At 45.4% G+C, this 26539-nt stretch overlaps 2 protein-coding genes across 5 annotated transcripts in view; both read right to left on the reverse strand.

Moving 5' to 3' along the window:
- Positions 1 to 25788, reverse strand: part of lost (methenyltetrahydrofolate synthase domain-containing protein lost) — a 361950-nt gene extending 336162 nt beyond the window's left edge. For 2 of the 4 annotated variants that reach the window (XM_067124204.1, XM_067124201.1), the window contains exon 1: positions 18007 to 18054. The gene's annotated coding sequence lies outside the window, so the exon portion shown is untranslated. Of the gene's footprint in view, positions 1 to 15652; positions 15914 to 18006; positions 18055 to 25719 lie in introns of those variants that run through there. The other 2 variants (XM_067124203.1, XM_067124202.1) reach the window with 2 other exon arrangements.
- LOC136850578 (coiled-coil domain-containing protein 112-like) lies at positions 16062 to 17996 on the reverse strand. The gene has a single exon (XM_067124205.1). It carries the CDS (start codon positions 17696 to 17698, stop codon positions 16082 to 16084), a length of 1617 nt encoding a protein of 538 aa, XP_066980306.1. The 5' UTR covers positions 17699 to 17996; the 3' UTR covers positions 16062 to 16081.
- Positions 25789 to 26539: the final 751 nt, after the last annotated feature.

The following is a 26539-nucleotide window of genomic DNA, read 5'->3' on the forward strand; positions in this document are numbered from 1 at the left end:
GAGGGAAAAACATAGATATCGATTTTTCCCAAAAAGACAGCATGCCTCACCACAGCGGCCGCTGGGTCTGGTACAAAGGAGTGAGAAAACTACAAACTTTGTTGTGCCAGGAGGCAACGGAAAGATGGTAGGGATCTCTCAATTGAGCAGTCTCTTTGTGAATCTTTGTGAGGAAAAGAGTGAAGAGCATGTTCTGTCCCGATCACTCAAACCCGAGGCCGAGCTCACCTACCAATACATTCTCACCGGGAATGTATCTGGCTAAATGAGCTATCGAGTGTGCTATAGAACAATTGACTATCTGCAAATGTCGACAGATGAAACAATGAAAAAACAACTCCCTCTTGTTTGTCAATGTATACCACTACTGTAGTTTTGTAGTTCTCTGGCCTGTGCCTGAACTGAGACAGTGAGAGGTCTCTCTGACATCAGTTCTGGATGCACGAGACTCTGAAGATTCTTGAGCACTTGCTGTGACTCAACAAAGTCAAGCACCTTACACAGCACCAGTCTAGAAGCACGACTCCTAGAATGGTGACGGGAGCACAACCGAAGTCTGCGCACCAGTGACTCCTGAAATGCAAGGCCCTCGGGTAAGCAATTCAGTTCCCGAGCCCGAAAGCCGGGAGGAGTTGACAAGAGATCCCACTGCCTCCCCGTAAAAGGAGGCAGCCCCTTAGAAGCCCATGGCGGGACTTCTTAGGGGAAGGAGAGGCAGCCTTCCTCTTGTTCAGCCACTGTTTAAAACACTGTTTTGGAATGAGCCTCTGAAGAAGAAGGGGAGAAGGCAGCAGAAGACCAAGTCGAAGATCAAGTTGAAGATGACTACATCTCACAGGGCTTCTTCCTCAATCTCTTCTCCGACATCTACAGGATGGTTGTCAGGAAACACAGGAACAGCCAGGGCAGCTAAATCAGGAAGTGCAATGGGAGCGGCCTAGGCGACAGGAACACCAGGAGAAGCAACAGGAGTGACCAGGGCAGCTGAGGCAGGAGCGGCCCAGCCGGCAGGAGCTTCAAGAATGTCAGCAGCGGCGACAGGGGTAACCAAGAAAGAGGCACAGCAGGAGCTGCCCAGTGACTGGTCGCCAGGGCAACAGGAGCAATCAAGACAGGAGACACAGCAGGAGTAGACGGGACGACAGATACACGGAAATCGTAAACACCAACATGGACCTACGCCATCGCCACCAGGTACTGTGGTTGTTCCTGAAGTAACCACTGTATGAGTGTCACAGGGAAACTCCTCCAGGCTAAGATATTCTACAGTGAGATATCCAGCCATCTACTGCTGTGCCTACGATGCTCACTGCCAACCTGAAGAAAAAGCAAAGATGATTAGTAGAGGGACACTCCTCTCACTCCAAGGAGAACTGCCCTACAAAGCGAGAGGAGGCCCCAGGCAAAAGGCAAAGTCTTTCAGCATTCATCTAAATTCAGGGTGAACAACACTTTGCTGAACACCTTGCGAATTAGACAAATATGAAGGGAAGATGATGACATTGGGGTTGTCCCACAGTGTCAGCATGCATCACTGTAGCGGTCCATGGGTCTGGTATGATGAAGCAGAAGACCTGCAGACTTCAGTTGAGCCGTGAGCCGGGAGGCGAACAGAAAGATGACTGGGAACCCTCAAGCCGAGCAACCTCTCTGTGAAGAATTGAGTGAAAGGAGCACTCTGTCCCTGTCATTTGATGCCAGAGGCTGAGCTTGCCTGCTGATACATCCCACTGCCTGGAATGTATCTGGCTAATGGCTCTACAGAGTGCACCACAGTTCACTCGAGCACCTGCAAAGTCAACCAAAGCAACAGGAGGGAAACGAGACCCTCCTGTTTGTTGACATATGCCACTACTGTGGTGTTGCTGCCTAACAACACCCCAGAGTATCTCAAAAAACCAATCCTGAAACTCTCAGAGGACCAGAAAACTGCCTTGAGTTCCAGGATGTTAATGAGAAGGTACTTATCGTCTCGGTCGCACACCTTGAAGACAACGGTCTTACAGGTGTGTGCCTATTCCCCAGTCAGTGCATCTGAGAACAGAAGCATGTCGCAAGGGGAATATGCAGACATATTCAGAAGTTCCTGCCAATCAAGCACCAGCCTAAATCCTCCCTCATCCTTTGAGAGAGGAAAGGATTAAGAACTGGAAGCAGATCTCCTTCATTTTCCAAGAGGAGAACTGAAGGTGAAGCTGCCCCTGAGGGGACAGCTTCTGCAGCAATGGCAGGGCACCAAAGACTGCTCCTGAAGTTGGGAACACAGGAGAGGAGACAGAACTGAAGTTCGATGAAAGGTGGCCGAGACCCAGAGGAAAACAGATACAGTATTTCTCCTGAAGGGTATCCACTGCCAGGTCTTGGCTATTTTGCTGTCATATAGTCCAATGACTTGAAAGTCATTCCTTCATCAGGACACCAGCAGGAGGAGAACGCCGTTCCAAGCGTGCTCCCTTCCTCTCCTCCCTCTGCCCTCTTCCCGATGGAAAGCGGGCTGAAAGAGACGCGTATGCGTACTTTCTAAGAAGAGAATGAGGAAGGCTGGGTGTTCTGTGAGCGCCTTTGGAACCCGAGACTTCTTAGAGGCTGAGGAAGGGCTAGCCTGCCATTGTCCGGAGGACAAGGCAGCTGCCCTGGCACGTTCCTTGACTACTGCGGTATCTACATACTCTCTGCGAAAGAGGGAGGCAAAACCAAGTAAAGGTCTGTTCCTGAGGGAATGTGGCAACTCAGAACTTACTAGACTGGAGATCAGAATCAGGACACTATCCCTCTTCTTAGCACCAGAATTGCCCACAGGTTGCTGTCCAGTTCTGGGTGGGTGAACCACCCCCAGATTGGAACAGTCTCTAGAAAGCAGAAACCTCTTCAGGAATGATTGCATCCAAGGAGGCAAAGCCTTGAAAAAGTGAAGAATCACAGATTCATTTGGAGACTACCTGGAGGGACACCACAGTGGTGTCCTCCTGGTTTGCCATCTCTTGGTGCGAGAGGGACCACCCTTGGCAGCAAAGAGAACAGTGAGAGATTGAAGTCCAGGTGCGCCAGAGCCAGGACAATCTACTAGTCAGCCTAAGACCCCTCGGAGGCAAGAAGAATTGCTTCTGTCGAGGAAGAGGAAAGGGAAGGAGCTTGATTGGATGGCTCAACCAAAATGAACTCCATGTCCAGGGAAAAGGCATTCATCTGTGAAAGCCCTTAAGGCAAGCAAGCCCCAACAAAATCCCTGAAGGAGCAGTGAAAAGTATTCACACAAGATGCTGTGGTCTTCTCCGAGATCATCGGCTGACGAATCAGCGTGAAGATCACTCCGAAATGAAAATCGAGGGTGCCCGCAACCCAAAGAAGAAGACCCTCAAGTCCTTCTGGGGGGCCACATTCCTTATCTCTTCTTCTTGGAGGGATAACCTCACCAGAACCCAGAAAACCATCCTCAACTACTCGGATGTACTGCGAGCCGATCCAAGAACTGAGCCCGAGACGTAGAACTTTGTAGCGGAACTCCAATAAGAAACAAAACTCATTGGAGTCCTCTCTATCCAACTCGCATCACCCAGCAGCAACCAAAAGGGTTTGAGGGATGAGAAGAGGAGAAAAAGCACTGTTGCCTGTCCTGGTAGAAGAACCAGCAGGAGTGGCCAACCGTGGGCGATCATCAACCAGAGGTGGTGATAGCAGCACAAAGGAGAGCGCTAACGCCATGGAAGTGCTAACCTGAAGAGAGCGAAAGTTCAATTGAGCTGAGTCTCCTGAGTCTCCTGAAGGAAGAACCTTGACAGCATTCGGTTTGCCGAACTGAGCATGCCGAGCTGATCACGTAGACATGATTGGGGGCTAGGCGCGCAAGCCAAACTGCAAGAGCCGATCACGTAAACACGATCACGGGCCGGGTGGGCAAGCTGAGCCAGTCTCAAAATGCAATCAGGGGCTGGGCAAGCGGGCTGAGCTGATCCGAACTGATCATGTAAACATGATTGGTGGCTGGCCGAGGAAGCCAGGCTGAGCCAAACCGAGCCAGGAAAGCTCGGCCGTGAACTAGCGCTGTCCTCAAGACATGCTTTAATCTCATCCGAAGTTGAAGCCCTTCATGAAGAAGATTTAAAAGGGATTCTTCCCTGCTAACCCAAGTGCTCGAACCCAAGAGTCCGAGACATGAGTTTCGGAACTGATAGGGCACTCAAAATGAAGAATGTTTCGACACCTTCTCTTGTCCTGTGCCTAAACCAGACTGGAGAGCAAACTCCATAGTACTGGTTTGGGGAGTGCCCGAGATTCTGCAGAATCCCGGATGCTCGATGACTTGCTAGTTGAGCTCACGATCCCCAGGAATCCGACCGCTCAAGATTCCAAGGAGTCCGAGCACTTGGCGAGACTCATGAACCTCGTAAGAACAATCATCAGGAGTAAGCTCCTCTTGGCTTCCAAAGAAAACCGAGGAGGGACAGCTACAGAATCATTCTTAGATGCAGACTTCAAGACTGGAATCGAGAGTGCGGCCTCGAAAGGCTGTGCACTCGAGGCCCCCAAGACAAGAGACCCCAATGGGGAATGCGAATCGGTTCCCGACCCCAGGGGCCGGGAAGAGCCAAACAAGAGAACCAACTGTCTCTCCGAAGAGAGGTAGTCCCTCAGAAGTCCTGTAGGACCTCTGAAGGGAACCTCCTCCCTGCCTCTCCAGTGTTCAAACCACGGGGACTGAGACACCTGGCTGGGAACCTGACCAAGCACTGTTTCAGAACTGACCGAGCACTCAAAACTCAGTACTGGCAGGAAGAACTGAGACACTTCATATCTTGGTTCTCTGTCATCTGTGCCTGAACTGAGACAGTGAGAGGTTTCTCCAACATCAGTTTGGGATGCACGAGACCCCGAAGATTCTTGAGCACTCGCTGTGACTCGACAAAGTCAAGCACCCGACACAGCACCAGTCTAGAAGCACAACTCATAGAATGGTGACGGTAGCGCAACGGTGACGGTAGCGCAACGGAAGTTCAAGTGCCCGCGACTCCCGAAACGCAATACCCTGGAGTAAGCAATTCAGTTCCCAAACCTGAAGGCCGGAAAGAGTCGACTTGAGATCCCACTGCCTCCTCGTAAAGGGAGGCAGCCCCTTAGAAGCCCCATGGCAGAACTTCTCAGGGAGGGAGAGCCAGCCTTCCTTTTCTTCAGCTGCTGTTTCAAACTGTTTCGGAACGAGCCTCAGAAAAAGGGGAGAAGGCAGCAGAAGATGAAGTCAAAGATCAAGTTGAAGACTACTACATCTCAAAGGACTTCTTCCTCGATCTCATCTCTGACATCTTCTAGAGGAAGGTAGTCAGGAAACACAGGAACTGCCAGGCCAGCTAAATCAAGAAGCACAATAGGAGCGGCCCAGGCGACAGGAACACCAGGAGAAGCAACAGGAGAGACCAGGGCAGCTGAGGCAGGAGGCACAACAGGAGCAGCCTGGCTGGCAGGAGCTTCAGGCACGTTAGCAGCGGCGACAGAGGTAACCAGGCAGCTGGGGCAAAAGGCACAGCAGGAGCTGCCCAGTGATTGGTCACCAGGGCAACAGGAGCAATCAAGACAGGAGACACAGCAGGAGTACACGGGACACAGATACATGGAAATCGTAGACACTTATGTGGTCGTTCCCGAAGTAACCACTGTATGCATACAGTGTCACATGGAAACTCCTCAAGGCTAAGATATTCAACAGTGAGATATCCAGCCATCTACTGCTGCGCCTACAATGCTCACTGTCAACCTGAAGAAAAAAGCAGAGATGATTAGTAGAAGGAAACTATTCTTGCTCCTGAGAAGAGGTTGCCTGACACCCCTCCAACTGCGATCTTCGCCCGATGAGCAAGCGAAGGGGGCGAAGGAGTGACAGCAAGAAGGAAAAGCTTACCGGGAGAGAGAAACGAGGACGAAGGGGCAGCTACTAAGGACACCGTCGGAAATGAAAATTTCCGACAATGTCCGGCAACTTTCCTCTGAAGTTTCTTCCCAGCAAACTCGTCCACAGCAAGGCGGCAAAGACCAACACTAAGCACAAGTCAAGTTAGGGATGCAGTCACGCCCTTGTACAAGCAGTGGGTAAGAGGTCCAATAAAAGGGGAGCAAAAACTTGTTGCGCCCCTGGCCATTGACCCCAAGACAAACGCCGGGGGAAGGTGACCTACGCAAGGCTATAAAAAATCATGGGTTTGTATGTTAACAAATATCAAACACACAATATGTACACAAAAAGATAAAAAAAGATTCCACCAGGAAAAAAGAGCATAACGACAATCAGGCAAAGAGCTCCGAAAACACGTCTGTAACGCAAGACAGCCGAAAGCAAACTGGAATTGTTTACATCCGGGCAGGCGGGTATTGCCCCCCTACCAGACAGTAGTTACTGCCTAACCACCTTGTCCAAGAGTTTGACGGTCGTTTCCAGCTTCGCCGTAAGTCATTCCTAATGTAAAGGACCGATGGTTTGCATATCGTGTAGGAACAATCCCTTCGCTCTGACGAGTCTCTTGACAGTCTGAAGCCTGTCAGAGCTAGAGCCGATAGTCCTTGATGGAATCTCCAAAGGTGGGGCTGTTTGAGTAGACGTGGATCTTGCGGGAGCAGTCTGGGAAAATCCACTAGAAATTTCAGGTCTGGGAACCATTTCTTGAGTGGCCGAGTTATCAGAGTCATTGTCACATTTTGATGGGACCGAAATTTGCTGAGAACCTCCATTACCACGTTGAATGGAGGGAAGGCGTGAATGTCCAAATTCAACCAATTTACAAGCATTGCATCAGTTGCCCTAGATGAATGGCAGTCAGTTCCTTCATGCTTACAGTACGGTACAGTATATATACACTTCTCTGTTTCAGAGACCACATCCCGGAAGCTTCCAAGTTCCCTAGAAGGGCTTCCCAGCCTAGATCTGATGCATCTACAAAGAAGTCTAGGTCGGGGGCTTTTCTTCCAAAAGGTTGTTTTTGGATGTCCAACATCACAAGTCCGATTTTATTCCTGTTGTTATGGGGAACATCACAGAGTCCAGTTGTTTCACCCTGTCCCAATTTGCTCTTAGGAAGAACTGTAGAGGTCTCTTATGCAGTCTTCCTAACTTCACAAACTGCTCGATGGATGTGAGAGTTCCCAACATGCTCACCCAACGATTCACTGAACAAGAAGGGGAGCGAAAGGTCATATACCGACTGTAGGTAGGATTGTATTCTCCTGGGAGATGGAAAAGCCCGATAACTCACAGAGTTATATCCTCATCCCCAAAAAGAGACTCTCCTGAGTCGGGGTCAACTGGGATTTCTGCAAGTTTATCAATAACCATAGTTCCTGGGCAAGGAGAAGGGTTCTCTGAAGGTCCTTCGTGCACTGTTCCTGTGACGGTGAATGGAGAAGCCAGTCATTCAGGTACAAGCATATGTTGATACCTAGGAGGTGTAGCCACTTCACGAGAGGGGATAGTACTCGTGTAAATACCCGTGGAGCTGAGGAGAGGCCGAAACACAGGCCTCGAAAATCACAATTTTTTTTTAAAGAAAACTAGTTTTCCTAACTACACAAACCTGAGGTCCTTTACATTAGGAATTACTTACAGTGGAGCTGGAAACGGCCATTGAACTTTTAAACAAGGTGGTTTGGCAGTTAACTACAGTCTGTTAAGCAGGGGTCAAGCTGGCTTGAACATAATTATTCCAATTTGCCTTTCTGCCCAGGTGCCAGATTGAGGGGTGGCATGAGATGGGAATAAAAAATGTAATATAAAGGATCTCAAGTTTGTATAGTTAGGAAAAATACAATTTACTTTAAAAAATTGTGATTTGTTCCTACACGATATAAAAACCATCGGTCCTTTACATTAGGAAGACTAACTGGTTGGAGGGAGGAATATGAGTGAATCTCATGAACTGGCTGGAGTTTGCCACACCTGGGATTCTCCTCCTGGTCGATAAAGCAAGGACGAGAAACCTGCATCTGACAAATTGCCTGGGGTGTGGTAAAGCATGATCAATTGTCAGACTTCTGGGCCTTTTTGTATGAGGGAGGTAAACGTAGCCTCATACAAAAAAGGGCTAGGATGAACTTAAAAGGTCAGAGACAGTCAGGCAAATACAAGCATTGGGTTTGTCTTATTGTCAGGATCTCCTTTCTCCCATAAGACAGGATCTCCTTTCTCCCCTTGCTAGAGGAAGGAGTGGGTTTGCTTCTATAATCCCGGAAGGGAAAATAGAATGGAAGCTCAAAGTACTGTATATACTTACCTGCATTGACTGTCAGATCCAGCATGTAACAGCCGGTCACTCTCTGCCCGAAGGAAGAGACGAAGGATGAGAGGGAAGGAGAGGAAGGAGAGGTCGGTCACTCTCGTATTCATTCCTGCATCCACAACCGAACACCTTAAGCAAGACACAACCCTGTCTTCTTAGAGGAACTGGGTAAGCTACACAACTTGTTGAGCAGCCACCACAGGTCCCAAGGAAAGTGTCCAAGGACTTGTAGGCAATGTCCCAAGGGTAAAATGAGGTGAAAGTGGTCTGCTGAGACCGTACCCCCACTTTCAATACCTGAGAAACCGACAGGCCCTTTGTGAATGTGAGGGTTGGACCAATGCCCCTCACTTCGTGAGCTCTCGGGTGGAAAGTACCAGTGTCATCTTCGCCAGCAGCAGAGTATGCTCTCCTTATCGTCTCACAAAGCTAGAAAGAAATTGTTCTTGGACACTTCTTTCTTGGACTAGCCAATGCTAACGAAGTCATCAACACTCAGGCCACAGATAATGAGTCCTCTTCAGACAGCACCGCAGCACTCTAACAGGACAAAGTAGCATCTTGTCTGGCTCATTATCCACAAAGTCCTCTAGGGAGGGTATCGTGAAGGACTCAGACCTAGCGTCAGGGACCGTGGGTTCTGAGTCTTCGCTACAAAATCCGTGATGAAATCGAGCTTAATCGATCCCCATCCCCTCGAGTGTTTAACATTGAAGGAAAGTCCATGCAGTTCTCCTATTCTTTTCTCCAGCAGCAGAATACTGTCTCCTTATCATTTCATAAAGCCAAAAAGAGATCGTGTTCTTGGACACTTTTACCTTGGTCAAGCCAACGCTAACGAAGAGTCATCAACATTCAGGCCAGAGATGGCGAGTCCTCTTCAGGTAGCTCTGTAGCACTCTAACAGGACACAATAGCATCTTGTCTGGGTCATTACCAACAAAGTCCTCTAAGGAGGGGATTGTGAAGGACTCGAACCTAGCGTCAGGACCGATGGATTCTGAGTCATCACTATGAAGTCTGGGACAAAATCGAGCATGACCGATCCCCATCCCCTCGAGTGTGTAACATCAAAGGAAAGTCCGTGAAGTTCGCCAACTCTCTTCGCCGATGCCTGGGCAAGCAAGAAGACGGTCTTGAGGGTCAGATCCCTGTCTGATCCCTGTCTCATAAAGGCTTGTATGGTGCATTAGTCAGGCTCCTTAGAACGAGAGTCACATCTCATGCAGGGGGCCTCAGGTCCCTGGGTGAGCAAGACCTCTTGAAGCTTTTCATCAGTAGGGATATCTCAAAGGATGAGATATCTACCCTCTCAGCTGCAAGACTAGGTAAAGTGTGGCCCGATAGCCTTTTACAGCTGAAACAGAGAGATGTTTCTCTCGGCAAAGGAAGATGAGGGAAGTCTGCGACCTGCTGAACAGTAGCTCCAACTGGAGAGATACCCTGTCCATGACGCCAACCACAGAAGACAGGCCACTTTCCCTGGTATACTGCTGCAGAGGATAGTCTGAGGTCTCGCTCGCAGGAGATGGTGGATAACCTCCGCCCATGAAGGCACAGGGACTGCATTGCCAGGTGATACCACTCGTCGTGGGGTTGACACAGCAGGTTGGGCCAGGGAGGAATCTCTCTCGGTGCCTCAGAAAGGAGAGCTAGCAGGTCAGGATACCAAATACCAGGCCATTTGGGTGCCACCAGAATCATTCTGAGATTCGGAGTGATCATCACTTGGTTGATCACTGCGAATCAGACAGAATGGAGGAGAGGCGTAGACGTCGAGATTGTCCTATGGATGTTGGAATGCGTCCTCCGCAGTGGCCCATGTGTCCAGCACAACTGAGCAGAAGACCTGAAGTTTTCTGTTGTGCCGGGTGGCGAACTGATCGATGACTGGATGCCCCCACAGGTCAAACAACCTTTCTGCGACTTCTGGGTGAAGGGAACATTTTGTTCCAATCACCTGATTCTGGAAGCTGAGCTTGCCTGCCACAATATTCCTCTTGCCTGGAATGTACCTGGCTGACAGCTCTACCAAGTGAGCCAGCGCCCATTCGTGCAACTGCATTGTCAACTGGTGGAGTGGGAGGGATACAGTACTAGGCCCCCCTGCTTGTTGACGTATGCCACTACCGTGGTATTGTCGCTCATCAGTACCAAGGAGTGTCCCATTACTTGACCCTGGAACTCTTGGAGAGACAGGAAGGCTGCCTTGAGTTCCAGGATATTGATGTGAAGGTGCTTGTCGTCTCGGTGCCACACCCCCAAAATCAGCAACTCCTCCAGGTGTGCGCCCCATCCCTCAGTTGATGCATCCGAGAACAGAAACATGTCTAGAGGGGGAGTATGCAAGCATACTCCTATTAAGAGGTTCCTGTTGTCCATCCACCAGTCTAGATCCTCTCTCACCTCCTCTGAAAGAGGAATGAGAAAGGACTCGGGGTTTCGGGACTGGGACCAATACTCGTTCAGTCTCCATTGTAGAGACTGAAGGTGAAGACGTCCATGAAGGACCAGCTTTTCCAACGACAACAGGTGACCAATGACGACTTGACACTGCCGAGCTGGCTGTTCCTGTCGAGACAGAAACAGTTGTGCTTCCTTACTGAATCTGTTGATACAAGAGTCTGAGGGAAAGACTTTTGCTGCTACCATATCTATCAGCATACCCAGGTACTTTATCCTCTGCTTGGAGTTGAGATCCAACTTCCCAAGATTTACCACGATCCCAAGATCGCCGCAAACCTCGAGGAGCCGATCCCTGTCCTGTAGCAACCGGAAGCAGGAACTCGCCAGGACCAGCCAGTCGTCGAGATACCTCAGTAGATGTATCCTGTGTGAACAGGCCCATGCTGACAACAGACAATACACTCTCGTGAACACCTGGGGAGCGGTCGAGAGCCCGAAACAGAGTGCCCTGAATTGGAAGACCGTCTCCCCGAGGATAAAGTGGAGGTACTTGCGAGAGGATGGATAAATGGGTATTTGAAAATATGCATCCTTCAAGTCCACTATATGCATGAAGTCGTTCTCCCTGATGGAGGTGAGCACAGATCGCACTGTCTCCATCGTGAACTGAGTCTGGCGAACAAAACGGTTCTCCAACCCCCATGGCTTTCTCTACGAGAAGGATTCAGCTGTAAAAGCCTGGGGAACTATCCGACACGACTTCTACAGCATCTCTGCTCAGCATGGCTTGCACTACTTGCATTAGCGTGATGTCCTTCGGAAATCCAGGAATGTAGGGCAGAGATGGACTGGTGTGATGGTGAGGGGTAGCCAAGACTCAAAGGGTAGTAGATATCCCTCCCGAAGGACATCCACTATCCTGGTCTCGGCTTCATATCACTGCCATGTTGCCTAATGGCTAGACAGGCACCACCCCCTCTTCGGCAGCAGTCAGGGGGGAACGCCACCCCTACCATTTTCCCTTCTTCTTCTTCCCCTTGGCCCCCTTTACCAGACTGGAAAGCAGGCTGAAAGGGGCATGAAAGCCCACCCTTTCCAAAGGAAGAAGGCTGGGTGTTCCCGCGGGATCCCTTCGAAGACTGGGATTTCTTAGGGGCTGAGAAAGTGCTAGCCTGGCCCAAAGGCCAGGCCGCAGTGGAACGCGAAGGCCGGAGGTCTTAGCCACTGCCTGGTGAACAAGGCAGTCACTGCTATCGGTCCGACGCTTGTCCATGGCAGCATCTACCAACTCTAGGGAAGAGAGAGACAGAACCCAGCGACAGTCTGTTCCGCAGGGTCATTGCCGACTCAGGCCCCACACACCTGGCGAAGCAAGAATGAACAGCGTCTCTCCTCTTAAGAACCAAGTTGGCCCACAGGTTTGCCATCTGGTGGGTGAGGTAGGAGATGGCTCTACCTCTAGACTGGCACAGTCTCCCGAAAGCGGAGTCCTCCCCGGGTGTGATAGCGCCTGGGGAGGCAGCCACTTTGGATAATGTGAACGACCACAGATCCAACCAGGAGACTGCCTGAAAAGCTGCCATGGCAGTGGCTTCCAGGGTTACTGCTTCTTTCTGCAAAAGAGAAATACTCTCCGCAGTAAGTTGCTGCAACAAGAGACCCGGGCCTAAACATACCAAGTCTGGGTCAACCCGCTTAGGCAGCAATGCCCCTTCCGAAGGAGTGTAGAATCGCTTCTGTCGAGGAAGAGGAGGGAGAAGCAGCCTGTCTGAGCGGTTCAATCGAAGCGAATTGACACAAGACCATTCACCTGGTCGAGAAGCCTCTCAGCGAGTGTGGACCACGGCAGTCCCAACAAAACCTTGGGTTCCTTTTTTGGACTCCAGAAGGATTCGAGGAGCAATGGACAATCCACAGACGAGGCTGCGGCCCCTTCCCTGAGGTCGTGCTGACAAATCAGCGCAATTACCTCTGCAAAGGTCCTCTGTATCTCGGGGGTGTCCACGTCCTGGGGAAGAGGACCCTCGAGTCCTTCCAGGGTGTGATCCTAATGATCTACTCTCCCTGCAGGAGGAAGAACCTCGGCAGACCCCTGGGATCCTTCCAGCACCACGGGGGCGTACGATCTGGTCGCTCCGAGAACCAAGCCAGGAACATAAGCCCCCGTGGTCGAACTCTGGGGAGACGACTCACCGGAGTTCCTCCTGTCTGACTCCCACCTCCTAGGGGAAGCCCAGGAGGTTGAGGGGACAGGCGAGGAGGATCGGGCACCCCAGCTGGTCCTGCTAGCAGAACCAGCAGGAGCAGCGGACCGAGAGCAGTCACCACCCTGCAGTGACGACAGCAACTTGGGTCGAAGAGAATGCTTTCGCCTCAGTGAAGCGTTGTCCCGAGGAAAGCCAAGTCGTTCATGAGAGTTGAGCCAGGCACTCGGCTCCATCAAGCCAGGCTGGCCATGCGAACGTGGCCGGGGACTGAGCAGAGTCAAACGTGCAGCTGGCTGGCGAGAACTTGCATTGTCCTCTGGACAGGACTCAGACTTCTTTGAGGCCGAAACCTTGTGAGACGACTGAGCAGGGGACCTCTTTTCCGTCTCGCCTGGTGTCCAGACTCGAAAGGCCAAAGCACCTTCCTGGGAACCTTGCTTGGCACTTGTGGAAGTGCCTGCAGGAAGAGTCGGGACCTGCTTGTCCGGACTCTTTCTCTCGTCCTATGCCTGAGTTGGTACAGAGAGAGTCTCTCCGGTACCAGACTGGGGTACCCGGGTCTACTTAAGAGACCCGGGTACTCATCGCAGCTCGTGAACGAGTGTCCAACACAGCACTGGCCTTAGAAGCAGACTTTTTCCGCACAGCAGCGGGAGTGCAAACTGAGGTCTGCATGCCCTCGGCTCCCGAGACGAATGACCCAGGGGTCAACAAATCAGTTCCCTGGCCTGCGGACCAGGAAGAGCCGACGAGAGATCCCACTGCCTTGCCTGTAGAAGGCGGCAGTACCTTAGAAATCTCAGAGCAAGACTTCTTGCGGGGGGAGAGACAACTTTCTTCTTCTTCGGCCGGCAAGCCTCAGAAGAAAAAGAAGAGGTAGCGGATGACGAAGATGATGACACCTTCCTAGACCTCTTCTTCATCTTCTTCAGGATGGTGGTCAGGTCCCCCATCCAGGAGGAGCAGCCAGGTGGGCCAGGGAAGCAGGAGCAACCCGGGCAGCGGGGGTGTCAGTGATTGGGCCAGCAACCACCAGGGCAGGTGGAGCAACGGGGGACCCAGTTAAGCAAAGAGGCGGGACAGCAGGAGCCAGGCCGGGCAGAGGGTGAGGAAATCCAGGAGCCGGGACCAGAGTCGGGAATGAGCATAGGTCGGGAACAGCAGGAGCAGGCACGTGATACAAAGCACCGACGATGTGACCATACTGGAGGGGCCAGGCAGGGATAACGGGGCTAGGAGGCCAGGTGGCAGCGACACAGCATGGAGTGAGGCAGATGCGGCTGATATCTGGGTGCCCAGGTGTGAGGCGACAGTCACAGGCAGCTTGGCGAAGGACATCATGGTGACAGTTGACATGGTGGAAGTGGCCGCGGCGTGTTTGGTCACAGGAGTGCTGGACAGATGGGAAATCAGGTCCTCCAATGACGGAATGCCAAGTAGACCGAGGCGAAGCCAGGTAGAGGTGAGGTCCGCAACCTGCCCACCAAGAGAAGCCTCCACCACCAGACCTGAAGGCAAAGTTGTGTCAAAGGAGGAAGAACCCGCTTGCTCCGGGGGAAAAAAATCCCCCCCCCTCCCCTGGGAGTGAGGAGAGGCCCCTGAGAGGATGTCCTGATTATCCACTCCCCCGCAGCCTTCCACACCCGACGAGGCGAGTGAAGAGGACAAGGGGGAGTCCTCACCCGAAGGAGAGGCAGCAAGGGGAAGCTTGCCAGGAGGGAGAAACGATCCTAACGGGTTAGCCACCAGGGGAGTCATCGGAGGCGTATAACCCTCAGATGATGCCTTGGCGGGCTTCTTTCGGTACTGTCTCCTCCCCTCAAACTTCACCCATTACTCGGCAGACCAGGAACAACACTCCGAACAAGGTGAATTACAAGAACACACACGTCCCCTGAGTGGAGCAAAGGATGTGTGGGTCCATATCAACATGTGAGCGGAAGGTATTGCACTTCTTTCTCCCTACCCCAGGACATACACGCTGGGGGATGGAGGGCTTACAAGGCTAATCAATATTCATGGCAAAAAAGAACAAGAAAGATCTCACCGGGAAACAGCTCAACAGCAGTCAGGGAATAGAGGAAGAAACACGTCTGCAGCGCACGACGGCCGAAAGCAAATTGGAATGTTTACATCCAGGCAGGCAGTACTACCACCTCCTAGACGGTAGTTAACTGCCTAACCAGCTTGTTCAAAAGTTCAACAGCCCTTTCCAGCTTCGCTGAAGGTAATTCCTAGTGTAAAGGACCGACAGTTTGTATATCGTGTCGGAACAATTAGGGGTTTGCATACTTTATAATTATAATAAAATACATAAGCAAGCATATAAACTAACAAAAAAGACCTGAAAAGCAAATGGCAGTTGGGCAGAGAGCACAGCAAACGTCTTCACTTGACAGCAGCCGAAAGCAAAGTGGAGTGCAAATCGACGAGTGGCCAGGGCTTCCCCCTTACCATTGGTAGTTAATGACCTTGTCTGAAAAGTTAATGGCCGTTCCGTCTCGCGTCCGCAAGCTAAAGGCTACAATGACTGATGGGTTTGGCTCATTTTTATTGATCAACCAATCAGCAAAAACCAAAGTCAAACAAACAACAAAATTGGGAGTACTAAAAAAAACTCATATAAAAGCACATGGCAACCTGTCAATGGTTAAAACCTTGTCTGAAAGTTAAATGGCCATTCCAGCTCATGCTCACAAGCTAAATACCTACACAGAGAATGGAGGTTTGTATTTGTGTTGGAACAATTTTTTTCCAGTAAAAAAAAAAAATACAGCTACTCACTTAATAATGTATATTAGGCTAGTAGCCTATGGAAAAACTGGCAGTGAAGCACAAATCATCAATAAATTCTTCCTGGATGGCTTGAAATGTATTTTATGATGGCACCGCAGGCTACATTCATTTGATAGGAGAAAGGCTCCTCTCCCCACTATTTTTACTGACAAATCTTAGCTGACAGCCTAATAACACACTACTATCACATGAACACACAGCCTAACATATTTCATTTTTCTTCTTATCTTTCCCTGTAAGATATTTGTTGCCTATTCCATATTTCCAATTTAGCTATATAAATTATAATTTAAAAGTCTCATCCACCAAGTTACATACAATTATTTTCATTGGCCTATTGTAACTGCCTACATGCAGTATATACAGTATATGAAATCTAGTCTAGTCTATTTTTATAAAAAAAAAAAAAAGCACATGCTATAAGCCCTGTCTCCATGATGGTATTCCTAAATGAGGTACACTGTCAATATTAACAGGCTCAATTTGCACAGGCTTTTTATTTATAGCTAACTTATAAGCTAGGTGGCTCTGGGTAGGCTGCATGAGGCTTTCTCGATTATGATTGATTTTCACTTTAACAGTGTCTTTAATTTTTTCCAATCTTGCAATTCTGTCACTGATTAACTTTTCTTTTTCTTCTTTCAAGGCTATCTTCTGCTTTATATAATAATTGTCTCTCTCTAGAAAACGTACCCTATGACTGGCACTACATTTCTCCCTCATTTGCTTTTCTTCTTCCTCCTTCTTTTTCTGTGCTTTTTGCATTTCTCTATCTCTATTATCATGGTAGTCCTTTAGTTGTAATGCTAATACTTGCCTTTCGGCAGCACTATAAGCCAGAGAGCACACTGCACCAGAACACTCTTGCTGTTTCTTTATAGGAGGGACTGCTTGAATATTGGAGCCACTATCAATCTTCAACCCCATTTTTTTCTCATTCATCTCTGCTTTCCATGCCAAAAGCTCTCCGTAGCGCAGCTCTCTCTCCCTCTTCAGCCTTACTTCCTTGGCCTTGTTTTTCATTTTTTGTCTTATTTCTTCATGCTTTCTTTCTTTGGCTACTTTATTTTCCAAAGCCCTTTTCTCCACATTTTTTTTCTGCTTCCATGCAGCTATTTGAGTTTTAACATTTTCCCTTTCCTTTAGAAATTCCTCATATGCAGAAAAATGCTTAATTATTTCTTCTTCAGACTTGTATGGAAACATCCTACACAACCTTTCAAGCCGAAGTTCTCTGTCCCTAATTTTTCCAAGCACCTTAATAAAGAGCTGATGATCTTTCCCCTCCCAACTATGCTTGAAATATGGCACAATACAAGGCTGTCTAACTTCTGACTGTGCAGAGCATTCTGGCAAATAATTTTCAGTAAGAAAATTATCTTCATTTTCGTTTTCATTGCAATTAGGCCTATGAACATTCCTACACATATCCACAATTCCTGTATCTTGTTTCTCACCTTCTAAAGCCTCACCACCGAGTTTAGTTACATCAACACATTCAGATTCCTCTTTTATGACATCGTTTAATGCAGATATATCTTTTAATACATCACACTCACATTCTTCTAAAGCAGCATATAAACTACTGCCATTTCTTTTAAGCACGTGGAACTGCACCTTGATATAAGCTATGTGATTTGTTATTAGTTCTATCTCAGGAAGTTTGGAAGAAACGTCGTTTTTCGTAGAAAGGGAATGTCCCAAACTCATGGATACATTTGACTGCTTCAACACCGATTCGCATACCTGCCTTGGCAAGTTAGTAACTTTGTACTTCAGTTCTTCAACTCTGTAAATCAGATCAGTTACACGACTTTTCATTTTCATACTTGGAGATTCGCCAATGTCACCGTGTGTCAAATAGCTTAATAAGGGCCCATCCCTCAATCTGTTAAAGTTAATACGGTTAATTAAGGAGTGCACGCCCACACGCAAAACTCCCTCCTGAATATTTACCTTCGTTTCCCCTTCTAAAACTCGTCTCCATAAACTATTTACAACTAGCCTTAAACGATGCAAGTCTACAGAATCCATCCCCAACGTTAAGTGTCTACTTTTTAGCCGAATTCTCACTAGTGCACATCGAACTCGGTCATTATCTTTCAAATATTTCCGTCTTTATTTACATTGCGTTATAGAAAACGGGACTTCCAAGTCTCTATACTGTAATGGAGATTGAGACTACGATATTTCACACCTCTAAGGAACACTGACAAGGAATTATCCCACTTACCGAACACACAGATGGAATCTCTAACAATCCGAAATTGGAAGTGTCACATTATAAATGAATGATAAACATCAGAAACACTAGTATTAGGACCAATCTGAAAATAGCTCACCAAGTTCGTGGTCTCCTCTCATCAGCTGCCAGCAGTCATGTGCGGTTTGAGGGAGCAAATATGCAACAACATAAATAGACGAGACAGATGTTTCATGGCTATGCGTATATTACAAATATTTTACACATATCCGATAAAAAATATCTAATCATTCTTAAATTTGTAAAATATTATAAATAATATAGTTTTAAGGTTTACAGTAGGGAGCAATTATGTAAACAGCCCTTCATTGCAAAGTAGACGGCTATTCTGTGTATAATATCGTGCAATTACGAACATTTGCACTGGTTTTGGATAACAGATTGGACACAATAAAAAGTTGGCATGCAATATGCAGTGCATTATTAAAAGTGTACTAAATATGAACAGAAAATAGTTTCAGCACATTCTCTTAGCGTTACATATTCGCCAGTAAGATTTGTTAATAAGAATCTATGAGTAATAGCATAAATGACTCAAGAAAAGCAAATATCCTAAGATATGAGCACAAAATTTAACAGAGGAAAGGGGAGATAACCCAAGTATTAAAGTTTCACTTGAGATTACACATTTCGCACATTTCTACAAGGAAAAGAAACGCAGGATGAAGGAAAACCCCCTTGTATTTACAGCAATAGTGTCAAAATCCTCACTCGCCTGACCATCACAACAAATTAATTTATATTACTACTCCTAGTTATACTTGTACAAGGGTGATTGGCTATGTATGTTACGTAAGTCCTTGAAAGCTTTCCAGAAGCCCTGTGGGTTGCAGATTAACTGCTGTACATATTCCAGTAACGGGGCTGTAGGCGGCCCCAATATTATACAGCCAAGGTGCTTACGAGGAGAATAAAGTATCTCTGGAATTTCCATGTATATCTTTACTTTTCATTATAATGTTAATGTTCCAAACACTGACAGGAATGACTTTTCTGAAACGGAATATATTCGTATACCAAGATCTTTTGATTCTCTCATCCGCGCGAATTCCATCACTGCAACTCTTAACAATGGATTTGTGTAAAGAGATGACTGAGAGCACGATTTAATTGAAAATAAAATCGAACGCAACACCAGAGGTTGCCTTTTCTTGAAATATCACTTGTACAACAAATGTCATTTAAATCAAAATTATTGTGATGATGATATGACCTCAACACTTATTGCCATCTGGCCTCCAATATGCTGAGATAATAATTGTTTTTAACATGGGATGATAAGTTTTATCTTTTATATAATAACTGTAAAGAGGACTAATGTTTTCAAATGCACGTGTTGTCTTTTCGCACTAAAGTATTTAAAGCTGTTTGAGAAAATTACACTGCCCTCCAGCACTGACCTGCAACATTTCATAAACAGCCTTTGTAAATAATGAAACTGACTTTCGATCTACCTATACTTGTCGTGTCTCCGGACATTTATCCTCGAACAGACTGTGTGGGTGTAGTTAAACTTGTACAGGAAACTGTTGTACGTACTTCGGTCCTCCTTGACATAGGACCATGTAGTCTAGATGTGGTGGGGACGACCTTTAACACCTGGAACTTGATCCGAGTCAGAGGATCTTGGATATCTATTAAGCTTTTGGATCTAAATGTGAGTTTTTTTTTTTTTTTTTTTTTTTGGCTATTTTAGAATTTTCTGTTCTGGTGAATCTAGAATGGGGACATAGTTTGGTTTGACATTCATATCTGATGCTAACAGTGGGAACTCTAGTGGCATGGTTAACCACCCGAAAATGTTTGGGCTTACAAGATCTCAGTACGACTGTTCATAATGATTACTTGAGGGAGTCAGTGTTCTTTGGAACTGTTCTATGAATTTCATGGGTTTCCTGGATCTGAGGATAGAACTCTGAGCAGTCCATCAGGTTTGTCTGCCAATATAATTAGGAAGAGGAAAATTGCTTTCTTAAGGCTAAGAGAAGAGGAGAAAACAATAGGTTTTACTAAACATGTGGAATATGCCTTTCTCTGTGAGAGATTTGAATTTGCATATGGCAATGCTAAAGGATTTACTTGAGCACCTGATGACTTTCCTTATAGTTTGATTAAACACACTCCCAGAAATACAAGATGTTTCATATTAAGTACCACAAATAGAATTTTTAAGGAACACGTTTTCCTTATGTGAAAATGCTACCCTTTGATAAACCAAGAAAAGGCAGCTCGTCAATGGCCATATACTATCCCACTACATTAACAACACGTCTAGGCTACAACTTGAGCCATAATGATTAACGTAAGGCTAATGTATCTGGAACATAACAAATATATTCCTCCAGTTCGTAGTGGTTTCAAAAACATGTTCTACCTCTACAGTATGTGTTGGTTCGCACACGAAGCTCAGTGTTTATAGCCTTCTGCACATAGCTCCACATGGAAACATGATATCTGGAAGACCCTTGTCTGCGAATTAATAGGAGAGTTGCCAGTTTACATAAAATTTCTCTTAAATTTTGAGAGATGTTAGGCGTAGGTAGGGTCAGCATTATCAAGGTAGCATTTCAGCTGTTAACCCCTTTGCTTTGGCCCACTAACGGATCCAGAAAAATTTCATTGGGACGGGCACCAATTTTCAAATTACACACACACACACACACACATATATATATATATATATAAATAGATATAGATATAGATATATTTCCATTGTAGATTTTTTATTTTTTCCCATTTTTATATCTCTCATTTATGTTATTATCTACATCTTCAGTATTATTAGTTTGTCATTATTTTTCATGAGGGGCCACGTGCTCAGGTGCCCCCCACCCCCTGGATCCGCTAGTGCTTTGGCCATTAATGGCATAGCAAAGCTAATTCCTGCTGGCATACTCTCTGTTTGTTGATCTTTGAATATCTTTCGCTGCCTTACAAATGATAACAGTAGACTTATGCCTTCAACTTGAGATCAGTATAATTATGAAATTGGCATAACTTTGCTGTTTTAATTTCTGCAACAGTTGTCGTCCATTTTTGTTCCTTGAGATGAGTTCACCCTGACCAAAATTTATTCATAAGCTGACATAGAATTCTGTGCAATGCTAAAGCCATATTCTTAGGTTTGATATTTGCTAACAGACTTTTATGGCTTTCTCGTTGCTAACCTCAAAACCAAGCGCATGAAATTCTTGGTCTTGCTTAAAACTCTCTCTCATACCACCTAAGGAGCTGGCTGCACACAGCTTCCGAGACTGTAGAAAGCATTTATCTTGCCAAAACAGACATATGGGCATAGAAGTATTTACATCTGTCTCACCATATAAAACTAGAATCTTTATTAGCAATCCACCAGGCCAGAATTGGAATAGCCTCAAGAGCTTGCAAATCATCTGTAATTGTAGGTGTTTCTTTGAACTGCAGTTTAAACTTTGCTGCTTCCACGTTGAATAAGGTTTCAGAAATGTCTAAATTCTCATATGGACCATCTACAGTTGATACAACCATTCTCATTTAAGATAAGAGGTAACGTTTTTACAGTAATTTAAACCTATCTATTGTTAATGCAGTGCCACGTAAGTTCTCGGCAATCCCTCCCTGGACATTACACAATATTGAATACTGTGAATATTTGAAGATTTTAAGAAATATTTGCCAGAGGGAGCAGTTCAGCTTATATTTCTGAGCATGTTTTGAACATAAAAGAGCTGTGTCAATATAAAACGATGGCTTTAAAGTTGATGTTGGTGCTGGGTTTAGGGCTGTCTTTCCAGATGCAAAACGATATGGATGTTTACACACTTGTTCATCAATTTTTACAATATAGCTTTGTGCAATTTTAGCGGTTACCAACACGATTTCATCTCGGAAGGAAAATTTTATTTTATGTAGAAATTCCAAGATGCGCACAGCAGTTTCTTAACAAACCTAATTCTGCGCATCTCTTAATTTTAAACGTTTTAGAGCGACATTTTTATGAGAATGAAGAATCCTGGCAGTTCGTTTTTATTGGGTGCCAACTCATGTAGTGGCTCGCAACGAAAAAGCCGACAACCGAGCAAAAATGCAGAAGTAGGAAGCCCTCAAAGACAAAAAAGTAAAGTAAAGGAGATGTGACAACACTTTTGGGAGAGTCTGGCCGATAGTAAGATGCTGGAAATAACCAGATCGGCTCTCCCGAGGAGTTCTAATATAAAGAGGACCAAGAAGATGGGATCTTACTCTTTTATTCTTAGAACTAGTCATACAGGTACGACCAATGGATGTTCATAACTGGGTAACCCTATCCTTTTTATAATGATTCACTGATCCTTTGACTGACGCCATTTGCACTTCGAATGCTTCAATCTTGGGAACTACATATGTACTGTAGGAGCTGTGTTAGGCCCCGTGTGCACTTTCACGTCACCTCAGTTTGACTTTTGATATTGTAAATATGATGTCTCAGGATGATATAAGATGAGGTGGCACGTTTAATCTCATGGTCGTTTGTCCACCATAATGAATCAAAGATGGCGGTCATTTTGGACTCTGTCTCCAGGTGGGTCAACAGCGAATCTTTGCAAAAATCTTAAATAATGATTTACTTTGGCACTGTAAACTAATTTTACCAGACTAATTTGCTAATATTTAACAAACAATAAGCAAAGATGTACCAAATATCAATATCAAAGGTCAAACTGAGGGCCATGAAAGTGCATGTTGGACCTAACTAAGCTCATGTGGTAAAAATGTGGGTACATTTCTATGATTACATCAAAAGTGACTGAGCAATGCCTTCCTCATAAAAAATTGCTTTTATCCTCTACTTCCTGATACTAATGTAAAAAGAATGTCTGTCTGACAGTTCATCTGGCCCATCGTCTACAATGCAGCTCATTCATGATGAGAAGAGCAAAAAGTTTTTGAATTTATGTCATTTGTCAGCAAGTAAAAGAGAGTCAAGCAAACAGCAAACTCACTAGCACCCATGCCGGTAGAAATGTTATAATAGAGACTTCAAAAATACTGCAGGATGGCCTGTCGAACAATATCTGAGAATGACTTGTCAAAAATCCAGTATCATGTCAAGACTTGCTATGCTCCTTACCAAAGAAGAGGTGAGAGACATTCACAAAAACCGTCAACATGCACTCGAACTGCTGAACCATCTACTGAGTCATTTATATTATCAAGTCGGGAGAACCGCCAGAAAAGAGCCAAAACAGCAGTTGCTTCGAATTCCAAGGAAAAACCAAGCATTATCTGTAGCCAAATAAGATGTCAGGGCGATACTAAAAGATACCGCATTTGCGGTGAAATACTAGCAAAAAACTTACTCAAAGCTACTGCTTTCAGTAAGGAGAGTGTCCACACTAGAACAATCTACTGGCGATGTTTTTGCTGTAGATGTTATGCATCACAAGAGCTGCTTGAGCAAATACATCAAACAATTTCAGCGAGAAGTGGAATCTCTGATGGCATTTGAAGAGCAAGATGAAAGTCCACAGATGAAAAGGGTGTTCAAGGAACTGATGAACACCGTTGAGATAACACATCAAACCTCCACCAGCCCAGATTAATTATGACTTAAATAGAGACTGTTAAGCTCTTGCGAATCATTGACTATGCTCACTTAAGAAACTTTGATCTTCAAGCTTTGCTAAGATCTGAAGTAACGCCAACCTCGTACTTAATAAAGGAAGGATTCATATGTAAATTAAGAAAAAAAGGCTGATTTTGCTACTGAGCTAATGAAATTACTTCCTAAGGAGACACCATCATCACTTCATCAACTGTGTATCGTCGCAGCATTATCATAGACTTCATGGGGCATGCAAGGAAAGCTCCAATGAAGCAGATGAAATTGAAAACATACAGAGACTTCGCACAGAATCTGCAGTCACATTGACATTGTATTGGATTTGTACAAGGATTGGAGTATTAAAGGCAGTGAGTGTAATCAAAGAAAGAAAGCAGAAGGTTTAGTAACGGACATGGCTAACTTGGATCAGCTTTCACCCGTTGGGATGGAAAAGTTTTGGGCCCTCTCGGAGAACAAGGTTGCATTGCAACGTGTTTTCATTCAGTGGGTTAAGGAAAACGTTATTGACAAATGTCTCCTCTTGGGTGGATTACATAAAGACAGTGAAACAATGTTTCAGTATCATAAATGGATCAATCAAAGCTGAGCGACCACTTACATGCTCTCACGAGGAAGCAGACGATCATATAATGTTTCACGTTAACCATGCTGTCAAAGTTGGACGATTTAATAGCATTGTCATTGCATCTCCAGACACTAATGTATTTATGTCTGGAGTACGCCACTATAGTAAACTGAGGAACTTTAACTTGGAGGAATCTGGTTCATATCTGGCCACAGTCAACCTAGAAGTGTAGTTCCCATTCACGACTTGGTCAGGACCATGGACTCAGATCTTGTAGATATATTGCCTGCAATCCATGCACTCACTGAGTGCAACACTACTAGCAAAGTAGGTACAAAAACAAAAGCTTTCATCGAAAGGAGAAAAGGTGCTTACAATCTCTTGTGCAAGTTTGGAAAAGAAGAAATTAATGATGAGATCATTACTAATGCTGAAAAGTTCCTTCTAAAATGCATAACGTCATGTGATGTCGAGAGTTTTGATGAGCCTCGCTTCATCATTTATCATACAAAACATCATCAGTTTGATATAGACCGATTTCCTCCTCCATCTGCCTGTATCAAGCAGCATATTCTAAGGGACTACCTGCATTGCTATAGGTGGCTTCATGCTCCATTCATTGAAGATATTCAGCTGAATCCCCCTGACTATGGATACATGCTTGGTGATGACGAACATTTGTTGCCAGTAATCATGAGAGAAGCGCCCGTTCCAGATGAGTTCCCAGCTCCTTGTAACTGTTTAAAGTATGTCCGACCAAAAGTTTGCTCATGTCGACAGAGGGAGATTACATGTTGCCGTTTTTGGAAATGTTAAGCAAATTCACTATGCAAAAATCCGCTGAATCCAGAACAACCATGAAGGAACTGAGAACAACATCAATAACACCAGCAAGTACCATTTTTGTATATCATCACATCAATTTGCAGAACTTTTATTTCTAGAAAATATCATAGCCAGGACCCAAAATCGCCACCATTCAATATATTTGTCGAAAATACTCAAATTTTTTTTGTAGATTCTTTAGGCCTTAAATTCTAGAAAATATTAGAATTCTATTCAGCATCAAATTTCCTTTCGAACAAGATATAGCATGCCTATGATTGTAGAACCATACAACTGCGCTATTTAGCACCAGGGTCCAAAATGGCCGCCATCTTTGATTTAATATGGTGGACAAACAACCATGAACCCCGACATGCCACCTCTTAATAAATGCTCCAGAAACATCATATTTACAGTATCAGAAGTCAAAATGAGGTGGCATGAAAGTGCACACAGGACTTAACACAGCTCCTAGAGTATTTTCTCTCTGAGTACCTGAGAGGGAATATCTGTTCTCTATCCTGGATACTTTCACGTGAGGTTGTTGCTAAATTAAGAATTATTTTTATGTTTGTTAGAAGAAACTTATTTCTTTACTGAATATGATTCTTTACTTTTTTTTTAATCTTGTTAGGATATATCATTTCAACTTTTGTTAAGATACCATAAGATTTTGTGACTGTTCATGAGCGCATGTTTTCATATTCTTGTAGCCTACGTATTATCAGTATGAATTTTTTTTAAGAGTCAGTTGGATGATGAACTATGGTGTAAACTAATCAGTAAACTAATCAGTAAATCAATCAATAGTATTGTACTTATAGCTTTGAAGACGCCCATTTCTCAGCAAGCGATCACTGTTTCCACAATCAGTATTTCATCCAAACTTATACCTTCAGCCACTGAAAGTTAAATCAACACTAGGTCTGTGTTGCTGTCGTTTCGCAGTGCACTAGATAGGGGGTTCATTTTTCATGTAAGTCAATACGATAATGACCGTAATTATGATTTTGTCAGCAATTCACTTCGATAATAATTTTCGTCTCTTGGGATCTTGTTGGCCAAAAAAAAGAAAAAAGAAATGAATTACATGGACACAGTGACACATCTACTAGGAACAAGAGCTCACTAAACTGTATTAAAGTCATGTTCTTTTCAAGTACTAGCGAATAATCTCCAGTCACGGAGACACTCGTCAGCAGTTACTGATCAGTGATAACATTTGATAGAAAACACTGTCTAGTCGTTAAGACTTGGCGAGTGGTCAAGGACATAGCGATAGCCCTTATAGCTTCATAAGTGCCTTTTATGAGATGAATACATGTCATGCTCATTCAAACACATTCATGGCAACCAAATGCCTCTTTCTCGTTCAGTCCTGAAGTGACAATGAAAAAATGGTCCGGTTGAATTGTTTATTAGTTAATTTAATATGATAAACTGGCACCACATGAATCTTGTTCATATTTTTCGTGAATACACGATTACAGAAATTAATGCATTTGTGCTAAAAAATAACCTTGATGGAAATTTCTAAACAATTTGTTTATATAATTTACACATGTATATGTTCCCACTCAGCAACGTGAATTGATGTCATAATGCTGGTAGAAACCAAGAGAAAGCCCATTGGTTAAG

Source organism: Macrobrachium rosenbergii, chromosome 22 (genome assembly GCF_040412425.1).
Source record: "Macrobrachium rosenbergii isolate ZJJX-2024 chromosome 22, ASM4041242v1, whole genome shotgun sequence".
Classification (NCBI taxonomy): Eukaryota; Metazoa; Arthropoda; class Malacostraca; order Decapoda; family Palaemonidae; genus Macrobrachium; species Macrobrachium rosenbergii.